This window comes from Melozone crissalis, unplaced genomic scaffold (genome assembly GCF_028551555.1).
Source record: "Melozone crissalis strain CALT ecotype California unplaced genomic scaffold, PUWL_Pcris_2 ptg000004l_1, whole genome shotgun sequence".
In the NCBI taxonomy this organism is placed as follows: domain Eukaryota; kingdom Metazoa; phylum Chordata; class Aves; order Passeriformes; family Passerellidae; genus Melozone; species Melozone crissalis.
This window is the reverse complement of record NW_026535782.1, coordinates 2501537-2517175: the sequence shown is the minus strand read 5'-3', so window position 1 is coordinate 2517175 and position 15639 is coordinate 2501537. Positions and strand designations below refer to the sequence as shown.

The 15639-nt window shown below is 33.8% G+C and overlaps 1 protein-coding gene across 4 annotated transcripts in view; it reads right to left on the bottom strand.

The window, feature by feature from the left end:
- CACNA2D1 (calcium voltage-gated channel auxiliary subunit alpha2delta 1) overlaps positions 1 to 15639 on the bottom strand; it is a 368426-nt gene that overhangs the window by 43802 nt on the left and 308985 nt on the right. For all 4 annotated transcript variants that reach the window (XM_054270558.1, XM_054270564.1, XM_054270555.1 and 1 more), the window contains exons 13-18: positions 12563 to 12641; positions 10421 to 10470; positions 8725 to 8814; positions 5511 to 5579; positions 3885 to 3959; positions 2503 to 2577 (exon numbers count right to left, since the gene is read on the bottom strand). In XM_054270558.1, coding sequence (XP_054126533.1) covers positions 2503 to 2577; positions 3885 to 3959; positions 5511 to 5579; positions 8725 to 8814; positions 10421 to 10470; positions 12563 to 12641 — 438 coding nt within the window. The remainder of the gene's footprint in view (positions 1 to 2502; positions 2578 to 3884; positions 3960 to 5510; positions 5580 to 8724; positions 8815 to 10420; positions 10471 to 12562; positions 12642 to 15639) is intronic.

The window sequence follows — 15639 nt, the reverse complement described above, 5'->3', positions numbered from 1 at the left end:
AAAATATATGCATATATGCAGACACACACAAAGAAAACTGACAATAAAACATAAAATTAAGTACTATAAAAAACCTTGCTAATTACACAAACATAAAAATGATTTAAGCTGTTTAAAACTAAAATATTAAGATGCATATTAAAATTTTTCTTGTTATGCTTTGGCATAATTTTCATATATTTCAGCAAATAAGAACATTATGGGAAAGGTTTAAATTATTTTAATATGCTTTTGAATTTGTTGTTTGCTGACTTTTCTCAGTTGTGCAAACAAGTTTACAAACTTCAAGTCAATTTCTCAAAACATTGATTGTGTTGAACCAGTTGTGATTTGAGGAAATAGATTTTCAGAAGGAAAGCAGAAGACATTCAAAAGAAGGAAGAATTGGAAGTGTAAGAAACCCTCACCTCTCCAAAGGTAAAGATGTAGTTATGTTTTATTTTACAACTATTGAAAAATTGCTGGCAAAGAGGGTTAAAATGATGTTTGTTAATAAGTCTAACAGCTACTGGGAGGTTCAACTAAAATTAATGACATGTTAAAGAAAGTCCATGAATTCTAAATACATCTGTCTTTGTTGAGTACCTTAGTTTTAAACTGTAGTTCCTGTATCAGCCTGAATAGCATGCACCACCCCACACAAACTGGGAGTGGAAAAGTCTAGTCTGTGTAACTGTTAATAACAACAATAACAATAATAATTCAAATGCTTAATGTTACATGTAGACATTGTTCTACAACATAACAATTATTACTTATAAAACATCCTGTTTTAAACGTACTCTAAATCAAAGTTTTGAGCATTAAGGGAAAGCACCTCAGGACTTCCATATCCTTTTGAGAGGAAAATTACACAGAGAAACCATGTAAATTAGTATCCTAATAATCCACCTCAGTTTGCCCAGATTTATTTGGAATGAGCTGAGTTTTAAAAAGAATTTTTTAGTCTTCAACGTTGTGAGGCAACAGTGCAGGATAACAGCACATCTGAGATGAACAGAGTCCATCAGTTTCTTAGAAGATTAGGTCTAAAATAAGACTATTGCATTGCTTCTTTTTACATTACTCCTATGAATGAAAAGACAGTTTAATTTGCATACAAGGGAAAGATAAACAGGCCAATTACTAATAACCTCTAATTAAGAAAAGATTGGGTCAGTAATGATGCAGATTTTTGCCTCTGAAGAATTCACAAAAAAAAAAAAAATTAAAACTTCCATTTTTTAAGACATGAAAATCAAATGCAGATAGCCAGAAACTGAAGTCCTGCTCAGTTATGAAGACTACATAAAACCCTTATTTTCCATGGTTTTCCTTTATATTTTTGAAGTGTCTTTTAAAATAAATCAAAAGGGATATCTCATTAAAAGTTACAGTAAAGTTATTCTTTCTCTTCTTCTGAAGCACTTTTTTCTTTCTTGTGTTACACACTTGGCAAAAGATTTCAAATGTATTCATTACTGCACCAGGAAATTCATTCAAATATTCACAAAGCTGACTTCTCCCAGAATAAGAATAAAATTAATCACTAAAATATGTAGATGAATGCTTAATTTCTTGTTCTGTCTTTGACAATTAAAAAAGTTTTCTAAACTTTGTCATTTATATAATATAACCTTAAGAATTCAAGAGACAAAGTTCACTGAAAAGAAGCAATTAAAATATGAGAATTTTCAAGAAGTCCACTAAATAGAAGATTGTTTCACATGGAGGAACCTGTCATTCAAACCAAGATCAAAATTCTGATTTTAGAAAAAAAAATCATCTATTCATGTTGACATTTCTCATCAATGTCAGGAAGTTATTTAAGAAAGTACAAACAATGTAGGATTCTCCACAAGGTAAGGACTACAGTTAATGGATAAAGGGCCAAACTGAAATATTTGGTTTCTATTTTCCTGAAATTTGATTAAAGTTGTGTCTTAATCATATTTAGAAAAAAGTATCATGTTTAAACAAGTTAATCTACTAAAAATCTAGTGTTCTCGGAAGGGGTGCTCAGCTAAATCCATCCCAACTCTGAGATCAGGTTTCAGCTCTGGTAACCAAAACAACAACCAAATAAATAAAGACAACAATTCAAGTAAAATACATTATGTTTTCCTCTGATTTCTTTGGTTTTGTAAATATGAGAATTTCAATCTTTTAAATGAGAAAGCATCCCAAAAAACAAGTGCACAAAAACTGTTTGCTTCAAGATTTTTCCCAATGATTATACTGTTTTCAAAATGATATTACAGCTACTACTAATTGTTTTAATGTTAATAGGTATCTTAAAACACTTGACATGTATAAATATGCATTCAAAATATACATTTTTTTAATTAATAAACAAATTCAATACAGGCCAAAGCTGTGGATTTGGATGAAGTCATATATGCACCACAGATTTTCCTAACACAGACAAAACTGAGAATTTTCACTATTGCTGTCTTCTATCTTCTGATTTTTTCTGACAACATCCCCTTAATATAGAGAAGTAAATTAGAAGGTGTTTCATACCTTTGGTTGGAGATTTGGATGCAGTAGCACATACCCATTAGGATCAATTGCAAAATAGTATCCATTTGGACAAAGCTGAAAGAAAGAAATGAAATTTACCATTATATATATATGGTTTTAAGTAATGAAGAAAGGATAATTAATGGTTTTCAAGAAATGCTCACATTGTGGAAAACACACGCCTCAGGCATCATGAAGTATAAGATTACTAATACAGACAAGATAATTTCTCAATTTTTACTCTTTTAGGATCATAAACATGGAGAATGATTTAGGCTGATGAAACCTCTAAAGGTCAGCTGGTACAACCTCTCACTGAAAGCAAAAAACGAAGTCAAACTTAAAAAATAAAGTTCAACTTAAAAAATCAACTAAGAAGTTGAACTAGGTTTCAATTCTTGGAATATCTCCAGTGGAAATTCCACAACCTCAGGGAAGGGCAGTCTGTTGTCCTTCTTCCTTAATTTCAGTTGGAATTTCCATTGCCACACCTATGCTGGTAGCCTCTTTGAAGGCAGTGTTAAGGTCCATTTTCTCCAGAATTCCCATTAGCCAACCCTTAGGCTCCTTCATCATCTCAAATGCATCTCAGCTTCTTCCAGGTACCAGGTACTGCAGACCCTCAGCCAACTCAGTGGCTCTGCACTGGGCCTGAGTATTTATTACCATTCAGGAAATCAAACCTGGACAGTGTACTGATGCAGATGTTTAGTGCACAGCTGGTTTTTAATGCCATGGCACACTGCTAATTTATGTGCTGTGTGTCCTCCACCACGATCCCCGAGTCCTTTCCTGCCCTTTGAGGCAGCCTGAGCTGTGGTGTGGGATTATTCCATTCTAAATGCAGGACTTTGCATCTGCCTTTAGTCAAACTTGTGATGTTCCTTTTCCTCCCCAGCTTTTGTTTTCCACAGCACCAGTTATTTTCACAGAAATTCCACAGCTAGATGTCTACATAAATAAATCAATCATATTGAGTAGAATACAGACAGACACCTATATTAAAGAAATTTTCTAGAAAGAGCTGTCCTAGACAAATGGCAAGTATTTTCAGCTGAAATGATTGTGTACTCTACATTAACTAAACATTTAACTAAAGAGCAGTGCCTTAAGATACAGGAAGATAATTACTTGTAATGCATCCCCCAATGCAAAAGCTGACTTTTACACAGTGCATCCTGATGGACAAATCACACAGAAACACATATATGGCTGGAGAGAAAACCACCAGAAAATGAACAACAATAGAAAGAATATATGAAAAGAAGCCTGCTGGTATTTTGACTCAAATCCAGTCATTGCAGCATGACTTATGAAAGAGCATGCACAGAAATCACACATTAAACACCCGTGATGGGAAACCACCAGTGCAAGCAGCTCACCGTGAATCGGGGCGTCAGTTTCTTTATGTCCTCCAAAGAGACATCCACCCCCATTACTCCAAGAATCAGCTGATTCTGGAAAAATTCCAAAATGTTAGTATGTATTAGATATATTTATAATGCAGAATAACTGGAACAATCAGTAAAATTGTACTTTTGCCTTCATGTTTTTTTTGACAGATACATTTGTGAAGTTGCCTATTTTGTTATGTGTCTATTCTGAATATTTTAAATGATGTCAAAATGATCCAAAGTAAAATTAATTAAATTTAGAATTTAATATAGAATATGAAAATTATTTCTGAAGATGGATACCTTCCTAGATTAAATAATATATGTAAGAACAAAACAGCTTAAAGCAGAAATGATGCAATAATATTGCCAGTTATGCAGATACTAAACTAGCAGCACCAGCACTTTTCATGTTGGGCAGCTGGTAAGTGAGACCTCAAAACAATTAACTCTTTGGGCTACAGTACAAAGATGAATGAAAAATATTCCAACACAATAAAAAACCCCAGTGAGTTAAAGAATCATCAGCATTTTAAATTAGGGACTCAGGCAGTACAGTTATTTTGCAAATAATTTATTTTTCTACTACAGAAAAGGAGGGCAGTCATTTACATAGTGTGACCTGAATCCCTTCTCCATAGTAAATAAATTGGTAACATTTGCTGGAGGAGGAATCTTGCAGCCTATAAATACATTCAGGTGGAGATACAAATTGAGCAGATTGGAGTTCTCTTCTTGCTCCTGTGTACTAGATCAGGTCTGTTTTACTTCTCAGAATGACATCCTTTGATAATCAGTAGTCTGTCACTTTGAACAAGACTCAGACAATTCCAGGCATTGTCTTGTAGATAAGATTAAGCAACTTCTTTTTAAAGGAAGAAAAGAAAGAAGAAAACTATTCTGAAAGTAAACTAAAGAAATGCCAAAACCTCATTGGTTCATTCTATGTAATAGCTGAGAAACTGAATCAAATAATATTTGGTCTAAATTTCTGTATATTTTGACCTGAATGGAGTAAACAAAAGTACAATATTTGACCACACACTGTTCAAGTATATTCCAGGTCTGTTTTTTGTTTTGTGAAGAGGACACAGTTTCCAGGTCAGACGGTAATAGGGATGGGCAATTTTATTTATTCAACACTTAGAATTTAATCTAAATATAGTGCTCTTTTCCATTATCATTACTAATTATGTACTAATTTATATTTTCTACCTCACTGCCTTTTACCCTGAAATGTCATAGCCTCAGAGATTTACTAGAAATTTATCTAGACAGTATTTCTTAGAAAAGTCTAAATAATATCATCATCTACTTCCCATCTATTGAGCACTTAATGCATTCCCACTGCCACTAAGGCACAGGGAGAGATACTGGAGACAGTGGAATGTCACACCCTGAAACTCAGAATGACAAAAAAGGTAAAATAATGCAGTGTATTTTCCTGTTCCCAGGAGGTGATCAGCTAAGCAGATATGACCCCTTTGTTTCTGATGTACAAGACAATTATACTGCAAAATATTCTATGGAAATACACATACTTCAAGGCATTTAACATTTAATTTAATTTATATAACTGCAACTATTTTTTTTTTCTTTGAATGAAAAGCTTACGATTTTCCCATTTTGTTCCCTTGTTAGATTGAAGACAGGCAGAGTTCCTGTAATCACAAGGCCCAGCTCCTAAAAAATAACCAGTAAAGAAGGGAGAAAAGACTTTTAGTTAAAAAGCAAATGTTAAGCCATGATATATTAGAACAATGGAAGAATGTGTGTAGCTAAGCAATTAGTTTCAGTTTTTGTAAAAAACAATTACTTTCAATTTTGTAAAAAAGAAAATAATACTTTACTGACTTGACAAATAGAAAGTTGAAATTATGACTTTTTTGGTCCACAAATTAGTGGGATTATTGTATTAGTTTTTAAAAGTAGATGATGGTCAACAACTTAGGATATAAAAGTTTCAAAAAACCTAAATGTTATGAAAACATATTTGCAGCTACAGTATCCACTATGCATAAAACTATGGACAATGGAATGGAAAGGAAAGGAATGGGAAAGGAATGGGAAAGGAATGGAAAGGAAAGGCAAGGCAAGGCAAGGAAAGGAAAGGAAAGGAAAGGAAAGGAAAGGAAAGGAAAGGAAAGGGAGAGGAAAGGGAGAGGAAAGGGAAAGGAAAGGGAAAGGAAAGAGAAATGGAAAGGAAAAGGAAAGGAAAAGGAAAGGAAAAGGAAAGCTTAGAAATAGTAAATTTCAATTTGGAGTGATGGTGTTCGTGTTCCCAAGTCACTTTCAGTGTGATGGGGCCCTCCTCTCCTGGAGATGGCTGAATTCCTGCCTTCCCAGGGGAAGCAGTGAATTAATTCTCTGTTTTGCTTTGTTTGTGGGCACAGCTTTTGTTTTCTTATTAAACTGTCTTTGTCTAAACCCACAAATTTCCCCTTTGATTGTCTCCCCAGCCCCACCAGTGGGGGTTTGGTTGATGGCTTGGTTAGACCACAACAGGTACATAACACATACAGGGAAAATCAATAGAAAAATACAACAGTTGATTCCTCTACTTTTTCTATCATCACTGCTTTGGAGTGGTGTGCAATAATGTCTATCATGGGCTTGGCAAAATCAAAGTCTCCTCTGGTACTGAGGCACTGAGGCAAGGAATTTGCATTTATTTGGGAAGATATAAGAAATCTGGTTTTCCTTTAGTACCCTTCACAAATCATACAGAAAATAGGATCCAGAGCCCCATATGTTCAGACAGTCTGGAAAGTTTAGTTTTCTATTCCAAACTGTTCAAAGGGAGATTTCTACCTTTTTTAATGTGATTGTTTGGGTTTAATTTCAAACTTTTCCCCTTCATTTATGCTTACTCTCCTTCTATCTAGTTTATTGAGGAGTCATATCCCTTCTCTCCCTTTGTTGCATTTGGGAAAAAAAATAAAAAGCTAGAACACCATATGAATGCACTCTGGTGTAATCAGTTCTCTCTTTTCCCAGCCTAGTAGCACCTTTTTGAATTTTAAACAATCCTTCATGAACTCACATTTGTGTAGCAAGTGAAAGGTGATGAGGTCAGAGTTAGTAAAGTTACAAGCAAAGTGAAGTGGATTTTGTAAGAAAATAAGAGAAATAGGGATGAATCAGTAGAGAAGACATTATTTAGAAGGAACATTGAAAAGATACATAATGAAAGAGGAGGGGGATGTAGTGTGGGGGATAACACAATCTCCCCACTGTTAAAATTAAAAAAAAAAGGTAAAGTTAGAAAGGATAACAATTATTAATAAATTTTGCCTAACTAGTAAACCTAAAAGTATCTGAAAATTCTTGGATTATCTTGAAAATGAAGCCAGAGCAACACATAAATAGAATGTGAAGGGACAGGGCTAAAAAAGAGCTGTGAATTGCTACAAATACATCGAATTATTTAAGACAGTCTTGAAAGCCAGACTGAAATGAAAGTTCCTCTTCAGAATTTTATAACCTGAATTTCTCATAATGTGGCCTCATGTAATAGACTTTGCATTACTTTAGTCTTAGCCACAAAAACAGTCACTGGACAGTAAGAACCAAATTATAGGGATGAGTCCTGTAAGCCATATGTGTGTTTGTGAGTATACAATTGTAAATATACAATTTTATACCCACAAGCACACATATGTAACACATGAAGGCAGAAAACCTTGAAGGAAAGACTGAATGAACCCACTGAGTATATGAAGGAACAAAAGAGATGCCTGCAGGTGTCCCTTATTTTACTTCAATCAACAGATCTCTATTCCTAGTTACAAATTTATCTTTGGCTTTACAACAGGATATGTACAGAGCATAAGAACTTCTGTCATCACATCCTTTATGTTTCCAGTAAGTACCTCAAAAATAACAAAAAAACATGGTTAAGGAACTTCTGGACATTGAAATTTCAATGAAAAACTAGTTCCTCTGTGTCATGCGCTGTTATATTGACAGTAAAAATTATATGTTGATTAAAAAAAAATAATTACAGGAATGGAGGATGTGCATTTTGACATGATGTTACACGGCTACGTGAGCTTGGATAAATACGTGAGTCCAAATCACCATTTTGCAGTAATTTTTGCCCTGTTCCTCAAAAGCAGGTTATTCAGAGCAAGAGATTAGATTTCCTCTAACAATACTTTTCCTCCGGTAGCTTCCTGAGTATGTTTGTTTTACAAGACCAAAGTGATAAATTCAGCGGGAAGAAACTTTTTCATGCTCTTTTTGTTTATATTGCCATTATTTACACTGTCCAATTAAAGGCTAAAGAAATCGTTACCTTGAGCAAGCAAGTAATTAACAACAACCCAAGTTCAAAATTTGTGCAAATACTTAGTAATACTGATAGATTTCATTCTGCCTGGAATGTTCTTGGGAAGCGGAAAAAAAAAAAAAAGAAGAAAAACTAAGAATTCTAAGAATTCCTCCACACCAGAAATGTAACAAATGACCTTTACTGCCGTGGGTACAACAATGGAAAGCTATTTGCTTCTTTTTTTTTTTTTTTTTTTTTTTTTTTTTTTTTGCTTAAGCTGAGAACAGCAGTGGCCTGTTCTTCAAAGTCTGCAGAGAATAAACTGGTTTTCTCTGCTAAATTTCAGGTCACTTAGATGGATACTAGGTGCAAGTAAGACTGGCACATTATAAATAGATCTCTTCCTGGTGGCTGTTCTATTAATCTGTATAGATGTTAGAAACACAAGAATATAATGTTTGGAACTGTAAGAAATTGGATTCGTGGGAAAGCAGACCCACATAGCTACTGATTTTCTAAAATTCTTACTTTAGTATAGATAAATACAGATCATACCAGAGCATCCAGATAGACATTTGTCCATTGGACTTGTTTGGCTTGCTCTCCAGCTAAAACCATTGGTCTTCCCAAAACATCCAGATATTCCTGTTAAAAAGTGCAATGAACTCATCAGAAGGCAATTATTAGATCAAAGAGCACAAGCAATATTAAAGTCAACAATAATTAAATAATAAAAATTAAAATATCAGGGGAAAAAAGGAAATCAAAAGTCACCATTACTACAGGAGAAGCATTTATTTACTTCTTAAAAATTGTACCACAAAATAATAAAGTCTTCAGTTTGCAGTATTTACTGAAAAGGTAATTCATGTATTCCATTCCCAGTCACACAGACCTTACACACTCTTAACCACCACTCTTTTTCCACAAACTGAGAATTACAACTATTTTTATTTAATTGCTAATGACATAAAGAATTTGCAAACAGATTACAGAACCATCAACCCTGCAGAAAGAGTGGACAATGGAGGGTGAGTGGTGTAACATCTGGGTATGTTAAGCTCCTAGAGCAACAATTTGTGTAACTTCTATTGGAATAACAAAAATCAGAATTATAAAACCTCTTTTTCCTGTCTTTCTTCAGTTTGTGAGTATGGCTAAAGCTGGTGATCTTATGAGATGTCAGGTTTCTGGACTTATTTGGGATTGGATGCCATCAAACTTTTTTCAGTCATCAACTTTTTCTGCTTGTCTGATCTTATTAGAGATATGTCTTTCCAGACACTGTCTGGAAGAGTTTAACAGAATCAAAGGGTTCTTATTCAAGCCAAAAAAGGATTCTTATTTTCTGCCAAAAAATGTCATGCCTGGCCTTGGAAGGACAAAGAACTGCTGTGATATTTCTCTGCTGTTCTGGACATGTGAGTATCTGGACTTTCAGACAATTGAAAAGAATAACATTTCTTTTACACTGTCCATCTTCAGTTTGGAACTCATAATATAATCTCAGAGTCCTGTGCCTTTATGCAAGTCTGCTAACATGTTCTTACATCCTTTTTGAAGGAAAGAAGTGCAGTCTCTTCTGAAAGGGTTGGATCCATCCAGGTACCTCTCCAATAAAGCAGGATTGTGGTGCAGCACCCACGTGAGTTCAGATGCTCTAGCGGGGCTATCCCTTCACATACATCCACAGAAGTGATAGAAACTCTTTGGGTCATGCAGAAAGCACGGCAGAAGGTGAACCGTGAATGTCTAGACACTTCAATAAAAATTACTGGTTTTATAGAACTTTATGATGAAATTGCTGTCGTGTCTCAGCATCAGAGTTTGAGGGACCATGTAAAACTTGGAGGAAAGCTGAGCCAGAAGCTCAGTCCTTGTGCAGAGGCCTGAAGGACACAGAGCACTTGAGAACTTCAGACACTCCATGGTGTGCCCGTGGTCAGCCTGCTTTGGAGGAGGTGAATGTGACCAGTGCTGTGACCAGGACACGAGCTGCTCTGGGCAAGGGTAACAGGGATAATGTTTTAAACTCTTTCTCGGCAACCACTTAAAATAAAAAGTAGAACATTTTAAGAGAATAATCTCTTTAATGTAGAAGAAACCCTCAATTTTTTTATATTTTCTTAATGTAGTGTATCTTAAAATTTAATTGATTTTAGCAGAGATGAAGAGCAAACATATCCAAGAATATATATTCCTGCACTTTCTGTGCATTAAAACTGCGTCTGGATTTGGGCAACTCACTTACCTGGGTGTTTATTCTTATGGCTCCAATAGATGGGATTTCATAATAATAACCTAAAATTTGAAACAGAAACAATGTCATTTTACCATAATAGATTGCTGGCCCCTTAATCTTGAGGAATTTCATTTAGCTTATAATTTCTAGCCTAAATTCTATTAGATTTATTGTTTATGAATGAAATACATTTTAGTAGATGCTACCACAATGCATGGCCATATGATGGGTCGCACTGTAATTCAGACCAAGGTAGTGATTCCTAAGTAATGACAATTATAATTTGTTTCTTTTGTCTGTTTTGTTTAAGGCTGTATCATATATTTAGTTTATCCCAGTTACTATGATGAGCAAGTATATTTAATGTTTGTTTTAATATGCTGTGACAGCAACATAATTACATGCTGAATGCATTTAGGGATGTAAAAATAGCTATGGTCTGCCACAAGAGTGAATTCATAGCATTAAAATATAAGGCATTCTGTGGAATGAAAAAAAAAAACTAATGGTATTCCTCCTACACCTACAGAGAATGTACATCAGAAATGTCTTTATTTAGCACTGATTTTATTGCTCATTTGTTTGAATTAAAAATACTTAAAATACCGTCCATGTAATAAAACTGAAGCCAGGCAATGAGATCCACCTTCAGTCCAAGAAAATTTTAAGTCAGATTGGAAGGAAGAGGCAGGGAATTAGAGAGGTAAACTATTGATATTAGTAATTTCCTTTGCTGTACGCAAAATCTTTTAATTTAGGAAAAAGTAAATAAAACTGCTTCCTTGGATGTGCAAACAAATAATCACAGGAATTTTAGACAGAAGATTATGATCATTCTGCTTCAATAATAAGATGACATAGGTGGTTATGCTTTAAACCAGCTGGTCCTCATTTGTTTTAAAACAATGGAGGTCACATGCACACAGTATTTTGAGATACAAAGATGTTAAAAAAAAATCTGTTCAAAACATAAATGTCAATTTTCTGTTCTTATCTAACAATAAAATCTGTTCTTCATGGTGTTGTAGTATCTTCTGCATGACTTGTCAGCATGCTGAGGGTTTCATGAGGTTGTGACACATATGTATGCTATTCACCCAGGCTATGGGTTCTTCTAGTTTGGTTTTTTTGGTGTTTTTGGTTTTTTTGGTTTTTTGGTTTTTTTTTTTAATCTATGCCCTCCTCTCTATGTTACTCTTCTGCCTGAGCATGTCTTTATCTCCTTCCCTGGCAGTCCTAATTTTCAAGACCCTTTGTAATCCAGCTCACCTCTCACCTCTTGCTGCTCACCAATTTGTAAAATAGTTTTACATTTTCAGTCAGGCCTGCAAATTGCTCTATTTAAAACATAAGCAAATGTTTGATAAATTATATATATTCCACTTATCTCTATTATTTTCTATTATTTTTTCTATTTTCTGATATATCTCTATATCCTATGACTTCTTGTGCAATTATATTATAAGATATTTAGGACTCATATTTTTTACACACTTAAAATGTTTCTGAGTACATTTTGAATGTAAAAATTTAATGTACAAAACATTCTATTTCCTTACTTTCACCTTTTTTACATTTTCTTTTTGTCCTACATAGAGAAAACAGAATGAAAATAGAAAATATAAGAAGCAATCAAAAACTAAGAAATCATAGCAAGAATAATTTTGATATTTTCATTGAATAAGGGAAAAAAAAAAATCCAAGTATCTTATCCCTTGTAAGTTTTGGAGAAAAACAGAAAGAAATGTAACCAGCCAACTAACCAAACAAAACTCCCTTTGTCCAGACCACTTAATTTAAACCAGCTTTGACTAATTTCTTATCTGTCATCAGTTCCAACTTTACATAGATGGCTATTGCAACAAATATTCTCAAAACTGAACCATAATGGCTTATTATTATAAAAACTACTGTGGTATTTTTCATACAATATGAAGTTTTAAATAAAGTAATAAAGAAATAAATATACCAGTTTCTCGTTTACATGTGATTTTTTCACGTATATATTATGTAATAAATGAACTTTTAAAATTTTGATAACAAATATAATAAACTTAAAAACCAAGCTGAAAAATCTGCCATTTTTAGAGAGCAAAGATATCACCTAACCAAAGCTCTAGTGAAGATCAGTTTAAAAGAAAGACACAGTACCTTTATTTTCACAGGCCATCCACTGTATGGGTCCTTTGTCATAATTATGTTGGCCAACAGAAAATGTGAACACACGTACCTGTACAAGTGAAAAACCAATGCCTATAACAACTATTTATCATTTATTAGTTGTGACCTCAAGTCAATGATACCTGGATTTTTCATAAATTTGAACACAAAAGGAACACTATGAATTCTCCAGTTTTTGTATCCATATAAGATATGAGAGATGTAAAAAATAAAAGATTATGGTATTTTGTGTACTCCTATTATTTCTTCCATGATGTAGAATCAAGAAGAATGCTCTTTCACACAACCTTCATACTTTAGAAGTCTTACATTGGTGATTGTTTATCAAGTATTTTATTTTTAGGTTCTAAGTTCTAGGGTGGTAATTATAATTCTTCAGTTCTTGTTAAATTAGTTGACAAAACAGATCAATATTAGATGCTTACCAATGGCTTAAAAAGAATATATGTGTGGCTGTAGAATTCAAAGCAATGCAAAACAGGACTTTTTAGGATTCAAAATATGAAATTTTCAGATACTACATAAAACAATTTCACTTTTTGCTCAGACTTGGTCTTCTTTATGTAAAACACTAAATTAGTTCAACAGACTTCAACTTCCATACAAAGGTTAAGCTTCTGATTTTTCACCTTAAGCTCTTGATATTCATTTAAGTTGCGGAGTTTTTCAGCAAAATTATATTTTTTTTACACAATGCTACACTCTAATCTGTCTCAGCAACTGTAAGGAGTTATGGTTTCAGAAGAATTTGCCAAAATATCTTCAAGTTTTGGACTGAAAACAGACTTTTCAGCTGAAAGGATTTTCCATGCAAATTTTCTGATTTGAATGAGAAAAATTTAAAACCAAAACCTGGTATTGCTTTAAAAATATTATATACACTTACCAGATAGACAGAAAAATTAGAAATACTATTTTTCAGTTTCTAGCCGAACATTTTGCTCTAAATTTGAGTGCTTCTGTTAAAAGCTGGGAAAATTGTTTTCCCAACAGTTTTAATGAACTGCTCACTATATTCATGTCCCTCTGTTCAAGAGTCAGACACTTTTCCTTTTTAAGCATCTCTTTCTGTATTGATCTTTACCACTTCAATGTCCAAATCATAAACCACAATTTGAAATCAGAATGAAAATTCCTTTCTATGGATTGGATGCTTCAAATGAAAATATATTACAATTAATTTGCATGCACGCTGTGAGTAAGCAATAAGGTAATGTTTTTCTTAAATATTACACTCTAAATTTGCAGAGACTCCTTGTAAACAACTGATCATTGCTACGTTTGTTATATGACTATTTATAAAAATTTTCACCACATTATTTAGCATGTTCAATTTGTACCCAAATCTTCACTTCCAAAAAAATTGGTGTGATATAATCAGAGCTCAAGTATTAACCAAAAGCTGTAGGAATGCCTTCACATCATCCATCAGCAGGTAGCAAATGGTGAAACTTTATTAGTGTTGACCCCTGTATGCAAGAAGGGCAAACAAAGCTTTGTGCTGGATGCCATTTTTAATTAACAATATGTTTTGATTTGCTTTATCCATACAAACCCTTTGTTTCTGCAGTTAAAAGGAGAATTAAAGCAACTGATTTAGGTGCTTTTTTATAGTTAAAGACTACTCCATATAGGGTCATTCCCCACTAATAAGTCAGGCCAATTACATTTCTGGTTACCCAGACAGGTATAGCAATGATTATGCCTCCATGATGGTAATTTTTTTCCTCATAGTTCATATAGATAAAGACAGATGAAAAATACCTTCTATTACCCTGAAAATATCAGCATTGACAGTGCACAAATGACTTTACCTGGCATGTTTACATCTTATTTATTAATGCTGTACCACAGTTGCCATCCCCCTTTTATTCTTTACATCTTTTAAAAAATGACAGCTATATTTCTTCTAACAGATCTTTCTTCTTCTACTTAATTAACATGTATTTTTTTCTTATCTGAATATCTCCATGTTATTTTATATTGGCACCTCTCAGCTCACAAGGTCCCTGCCTCCTGTATTCCTGCTCTTTTTGAATTCACACTGCTCCCAGTCCATTGTCCACTAAACATTTGATGCAGAATACATTCTTCTCAAAAAACTATGGAAAAACCCCACTGATGGTCACTAATTAGATACTTGAGAGACCTGATGTTTCTTTTGGATTAAAAGCTACCAAGTCATGTGGGTTCTCTTGTGTGTGCAGAAAACATATGAGTCAATTAGACTGGACTGTCTAGCATTTGATCTCAAATGTAAAAATGAAACACTGAATTGGATTCAAGTTGCGAAATGCTGTGCAATTTAGGGAAAAACAGCAGTGTGTTAAATCTGCAACAAATCTATAAAGAATTTAGAATTTAAATTATTGACAACAAGCAGGAGACAATATATCTGATTTACTGTTCCTTGGATAATTAACAGAGATAAAGGACTGCAATGAAAATTGGAGATTTTAATTGTTACTTGGTTTGGTAAGAGGGTGGGATATTCAAAAGAGTATTCTTTTTTCCTATTGCCTCATCTGGAATTGAGTAGGATGACAGACCAGCTGGAAAAATGAGTCAGCAAGTCAAATTAAACAAGCCAAATTTAGAAAAAAAAAAAAAAAAAAAGCTCTCTGCTAAATTTTCTGTGACAGGACCAAGAGTCATCAGCCAAAGTACTGAGACGTACTTTTCTATATGTTTTCCTTATCTGTCCAAAGAAGACAATAGGCTATTGATTAAAAAAAAAACAAAAACAAAACAAAAAACAAAACAACAACAACAACAACAAAAAAAAACCCACAAAAAAAACCCCAAAAAACCCCCCCAAAAAACAAAAAAACCAACCCTCCCCTCTCCAAAAAACCAAAACCCCCAAACCCCCAAACATTTAATTATTTTTAATAGGAAATTTACGACTAAGAATACTTTAGGCAACTAGACCAGGCACAATGGGTATGAGCACCTCTCCCTTTGCCTGTCCTTTAAGCTTGGCTGCAACCAAGTGGGTTTCTGAGTTGAAGCAAACTGCCAAATAGTCTTTGATGCCCAGAAGTTGT